Genomic DNA, 6,373 nt, shown 5'->3' on the forward strand with positions numbered 1-6,373 from the left:
GAACGCGGCGTGAAAGGTTTGGATTCTCCGTATGCGGAGCTGATGTCTGACATCAGGGTTTTCCGGCACTGTGTCTGCAGTCCCCATATATGGGCATAAAATGGACGAAGACAGACAGATACAGATATCTCCATGGGCATAAATGGACACAGGCAAACAGATGGTCAAAACGGGTCTTATGACAACAGGTATGGGGTTTGCATTAGACAGATATCTCCATATGTGGGCATAGAGAAAATGGACGCAGATACAGATACATCCATATATGGGCATAAAATGGACGCAGAATCACAAAGATCTCCATATACGGGCATAAAAGGGACACAGACAGACAGATACAGAGATCTCATTTATGGGCATAAAATGGACGCAGATAGACAGATATCTCCATATATGATAGTGACAGAATTGTTTGCCTCGACCCGACCCGTGAAACGTTCGGAATCTCCGTATGCGGAGGTGATTGTTGACATCAGGCTGTTCCAGAGGAAACTGGCGCAAGCGCTGACTCATTGTGACATCACTTCATAAAAGGCTCTGACATCACGTACGCCACATGAGTCAACAAATGTATAAATCTGCATATCTCGAGAACCGTTCGTCCCACCGGGCCATCATTCCCCACGGGTGGCAAAGCAAGCATGATGAAGATAGACAGATACAGAGATATCCATATATGGGCATAAAATGGACGCAGACAGAAATATATCTCCATATATGGGCATAAATGGACACAGGCAAACAGATAAATTGGGTTTGCGTTAAAGGGTGGGGCATTCATTCCATATTTACATTGTTCCCGAGTACGCCGGTCCCCGACTAGACGATTGGCCGCCCGAAGGGCAGAGATCTCCATATATGGCCATAAAAGGGACACAGACAGACAGATACAGAGATCTCCATATATGGGCATAACATGGACGCAGACGGACAGATATCTCCATATGGGCATAAATGGACACAGGCAAACAGATGGTCAAAACGGGTCCTATGACAACAGGTATAATATAATGGGGTTTGCATTAAAGGGCGGGGCATTCATTCCCTATTTACATTGTTCCCGAGTTGGCCAGGTCGCTGACTAGAAGGGGGCTGAGCTTCTAGTTATAAGCAAGCAATAATGGAAAGCTGAATATGTTTGAGTTTTAATAAAAAGTCAACATTCCTGCAATTCTGTCACTATCAAAAAACGAATCCATTAATGACATAAATGTGGATGTGAGGACACAAACAATAAGTACTCATGTCTTCACTAGCACAATTACACATTTACAGTAGATACACTTCCAATGACCATTATGAAACGGTGGAGGCTCTCCACCGTTTCATAATTCTGCTGTAAGACAAATGAGCTCTAGATACTTTACATACTTTGTTAAACAAAAAAGAAACAGTGTGGGTTCGAATAGCACACTAAGTAGCCTACAGTATGATGATGTATGAGGATGATGTATATACCCACATTATGTCAATCATCATTATACACACGGGCATACAAACAAAGCTGCGTATTGAAGTGGCTAACAGCGCTAAAAAAATGAAGGCTTAAAATACATCTAAACATCATCAAATGATGTACACTGGGTTCATCGTATGTTAGCCCCTGGATGACAGATGGAATACAAGTCTACAACTCAGGCTAAAGTGCACTGGAGACCAAATAGACGTAGAGTGATTGGGCTGAAACTTTTCATAGTATTGTGTCATGGTCGGAGGAAGGTCAAGGGCAACTTTTATTAGTGTGGTTGCTGTAAGCAACACATTATAGTTCTAGCCCAGCTTACTTCTTAATGTTCTGGATAACAGTCAGCCAATCAGGAAGCAGCATTAATGTTCCCGATAACACTTAGCCAATCAGGAAGCAGCATTGATGCTAGCTCGAGCTTCACATGACAGTTGGCTTGCTGCAGAATATAGTCATGGCAACCAGACTTGCAATTTCCAATTGCATCTTTCCAGTTATATTTATTATGGTTAGTTTAAAGTATTTTTGCAACACCCACCCAAAGTCCATCATACACCAAGATGACAGTTTTTATATATTTTATACTTAAATATTAAACTATATTAGGCCTAATCGTTCATTTTAGCTTGGTCAGAAACATTGTCTCCTTCTGTCTGTCTTGTTTATTGTCTTGTCTGTTCATCTGGACAGATATGCTCTGGAAATAAGTGCCACAAAAATCTCATGTTGGTGCATCACCGCTGCACTCTGTACTGACGTCATGGACTGACCGATGTTAGGGGGTGTCATTGGGGTTGGCATGGTGCTAGCAGTACAACCAGTACTGGCTTCTACCTGGAGGCTCTGAGCTGAACCAATGGGATAGACCAGTTCGTCCGTCCGTCCGTCCGTACGTACGTACGTACGTCCCTAATTAGACATTTTCCTCTGGATGTGCTGGAGGAACTCGAGGTAAGAGAAGTCTTCCTCGGAACGCCCTGACCGCGCCTCCACCAGGTGTTGGAAAATCGTAGTCTTGGATGAAGCATCATCCTTGACAACATAAAACATGGAGGTGAATGGTCTGTTGTCTTTCAGCCAGTCGAGGAACGCACGCACTCTCTTTGAAAGAAGGGTGTCCAACTTAGGGATTTGGGTCATGGTAGGAGGTATAGAAGAGTAGTTGGGGCAGCCGAGAATGTCTCTGATGAACATCTCATTACAGCATTTCCCAATCCACAGATAAAACACGTTTCCACAGTCCATGAGGAAGGCCCCGTCTCGACTAAGCTTTTCAGCTGACAGGTGCAACAGATGGGGTTGAGGAACCACTATGTCATTCAAATAGAGTGCCCCCAGGTCAGACATGTTGTCCAGGCGGTACAGGTCAGGGTGGATCATACGCATTGTTTGCTGCAGTGGCTGGGTCTTTAACTCACACATGTCAAAGACTCTCTCGTCCAGCCGTGTGCTGGTGTCAATCTTCAGGGCCTTCTGTTTGAGGAGTGCAAGGATGTAGAGAGGGAAGAGGCTGAGGGCTGAGGGAGCGATGAGACCTGACTGCTGCATATTGGAAATGGTTCCCTTGTAGGCACCAAGGGAATCCACCACTGCATTCACCAGGTCAAGCCGCGCATCCGACAGACTAGATGACACCACCCGGTCAATGGCCATGTTAGCCAGTAGATGGGTGATGGCTTGGACATCTGCTCCGGCGTACACATCACTCAGCTGGTCCACCACCGGCAGACAAATAGTATGGACACGGATGCACCTTGACCCTGTACTAGATGTATAGAGCAGTGCAGCCTGGAAGCAAGCCTGTGAGGAGTCTGTCAGGCTATCGTCAATTGATATCTGGACAGCTAAGGCAGAGTCTGGGTTCACATTTGCGAGATCCAGCAGGTCAGGGCTTCGCACAAAGAAGTTCCCATGGAATGTATGGATAGATAAACCTTTAGGGCATCGGATTCTCATGACAGCCTCGAAGCCAATGTTCCTGGTGAGGTAATAGTTCACATCGTTCTGGAATTTCTCTAGCTGGTCCGGGTTGTGGACATGGTGGAAGTAAGGGTAGTAGAAGATACTGCCAGCGGAGTACTTGGACACACATGCCAGAGAAGCTAGGTCAGCATACTGGGAGCTGAGCAGGAAGAGGTCCACACCTACATGTTTTTGAGAGAACTCCAGAGCCAACTTCTTATAGAAGTCTGAAGCTGGGCCCAGGTGCTGATCACTCTTAGTGCTGGGGTGTTCTCTGGACTTCAACAGACCGGCCCCCAGTGTTGGTAGCTGGGTCTGGAACACAGACACTCGCCCCCCGGTGGAGGACATGAGTTTGAAGGCTGCCTGTAACGCGGGGCCCAAAGCACTGTGGGTCTCCTCATTGTTACTGAACATGGATGGGAGGCAGTTCAACAGGGCCTTGACCAGCTCTTTGCTTTCCTTCAGATTGACCATTAGGCTGTCATGAGATGGAATGAACACATCATCAATGTCTGAGACCACCAGCATCTGTGGCTCTGACAGGCCCTCCTGGAGTTTGTAGAAGTGGATGGTGCTGTCGAATGTCAGGAACCCCACCTGCGTCCGTGTATCCCCAGGCAACTTATCTAGGTTTTCCAGTAAGGATTCACAGAAGTACTTCAAATAGCCTGTCTCCATGGCATTGTGCGACACGTCCAAAACAAACAGGTAGACTGCTGATTGAGGGGGCCTCAACGTGTAGTCTGTGGAGGCATTATACTCAACAGTAGAGTTCTGTACCTCAGGTCTCTTTTGAAGCTCACCATAGGAGCAGAACTCATCTGTAACATTGTTTATCCTGTGACAGAGATTGCACTTCCACCTGCGCTGGTCCAGAATGGAGACAAATGGATTGATGTAAGCTCGGCACGAACGACAGCGAACAATGGTTTTTGGTGTGATCACCGGTAACTGTTGGAGGTCTCTGAAGGGGTGTAGGAGGAGTCCCAGTGGAAGCTTGGCCTTGTTGAGCAATGCATGGGTCTGGGGAACACTGGTCAGGGTACACCTGAATGTCTGGGGGCTGCAGTTGGCCTTCTTGAGCTCAGGGCTGAGGTTGGGCGCAGGGGGGGCCTCAAGGGGCCTGGGAGGCAGCAGGTTCCTCTCCTGCAGCAGGTTCACCTGCCTCAGGGCCTCTTGGCGCAGGTTAGAGAAGGTCTGGGAATACTGCTGGTAGCTAGACTGGCCATAGCTGCCTCCATGGGAAAACGAGGAGTCAACATTGGAGCCCTTCTGCTGCTGCTGATAGGTCAGCGGAGTTGTGGAGTAACCATAGTAACTGTAGGGCTGGGCTTGGATTGCTATGTCCTTGGAGGGAGATATGGGGTCTGGGTAGGTGCCTGCTTCTAATGAATCATAGATTTTGGGCATGGGAGAGGCACTACCAATTGTAGGGGAGCAATTCTTATCTGAGCTAGATGACGAAGGGGCTGCTGCAGGGGCTGCTACTGCCCGAGTTGAGGTGCTGGCAGCAGTGCCTGAGCTAGCTCCATTATTAACAACGTATCCGTTCTGCATGCCTTGATGGTGTCCTGGAGAGGAATGGACAGAAGGGATGGTCCCTGAGTAGGGTCTGTCTCCATCTGGACCCATGCCGCTGTGATTCACCACACCTCCAAAGGGGTCATAGGCCACAGAGGCCTGGTGGGCTTGATCATAGTGTTGGTGAGCTGTCGTTAAGCCTGTGCTCGCCTGGCCATTCACTGTTTGACCGGGAGAACGTCCCACACTGTACTCAACCTGCACTGTTTTCGTGGAAGGGGCTGGGTGTAAGGTGCTGCTCCCTGGGGGTTGTTGATAGAGGGGTGCATTCATTAGGGAGGGAACAGTGTTAGCAGCAATGGTCTCGGAAGACCGCAATGTCCCATACTGACTGCTAACCGGAGCTGAGGGGTAGGAAAGAATAGGATAGACAGAAGTGCCGGGACAGCTAGGCGGCGTCACCAAATGCTGCTGTGTGCGCTGTGTTTGGGGAGCATGGCATGGTTGCTGTCCATAGTAAGCTACTGGAGTGCCATAGGGGGCCGGCTGCTGTAATGACTGGGAGTTAGGTTGAGCGCTTTGTGATGGCAGTGGAGTCGTACCACCAATAGGGTCGGTGGCAGGGATGGTACTGCTGGGATGGGTGGGGGGTACCACAGAGGGTGCGGAGGGTGCCATATTGGGAGCAACTTGATGCTGAGGGAGGTGATATTGTTGCTGCTGCTGCTGGTGTTGAATGGAATCAGTGACTGTGGGTTGAAACCGATTGGCCTCTACTGTTGCCCGCTCCGTCTGTGCTGTCTTACTAGAGCTCTCACCACCACTGCTAATAGAAATTGAGTTTAGTGCCTGTCTTGCTTTTTCCCATTCTGGGTAATCATGAACCTGCTGGCCCCCATTTCCACAGGACCAGTTGTTAGCAGTCGATGGTGTGTTGGTCACGTTAGCCATCAACTTTGTTAGATAACGTTAGGTCCGGATCCTGGTTCGTGTTGAGGGGGTACTGTTGGAACTTATACTGTAAATACTGTCGGGTGTGGGTGCTCTTGTATTCGCAATGATGACATGATTTGTACAGTAAGTCATATCCCTATATGGAGTTCCGTCAGCCATGCCTACATATTATGTAGCCCATGATATCACCATTCTGTCACCCCTTTTGGTTAAAAGAACAATGCCACCCAGTGTGAAGTGAGCGGTGCGAAGGTTGGCCAATGCCAAGCTCTGCGGGACGGACAAAATGGATGGACGGACATACATACGCACACACAAAGCCAGATGTAGGAGCGGTTTAGCAAAAAAGGATATACAGTACAGAGTGTGGTTGGTTGCTGTAGGCAACAAAAACTCTATTGTTCTGTTTCGAGTTTATGGAGGAACTTTTAGCCATTGAGGAAGCAGCATTCTTGTGACGTCACGTTT

General features: G+C 48.4%; 1 protein-coding gene across 1 annotated transcript; it reads right to left on the reverse strand.

Moving 5' to 3' along the window:
- Positions 1-2,374: 2,374 nt before the first annotated feature.
- Positions 2,375-5,629, reverse strand: LOC308299630 (protein transport protein Sec24B-like; the record flags this gene model as incomplete). The annotated part of the gene is made up of 1 exon (XM_080743425.1): positions 2,375-5,629. One exon carries the CDS (start codon positions 5,627-5,629, stop codon positions 2,375-2,377), a length of 3,255 nt encoding a protein of 1,084 aa, XP_080599551.1.
- Positions 5,630-6,373: the final 744 nt, after the last annotated feature.

This window comes from Nannobrachium achirus (assembly GCF_963921795.1).
Source record: "Nannobrachium achirus genome assembly, chromosome: 15".
Classification (NCBI taxonomy): domain Eukaryota; kingdom Metazoa; phylum Chordata; class Actinopteri; order Myctophiformes; family Myctophidae; genus Nannobrachium; species Nannobrachium achirus.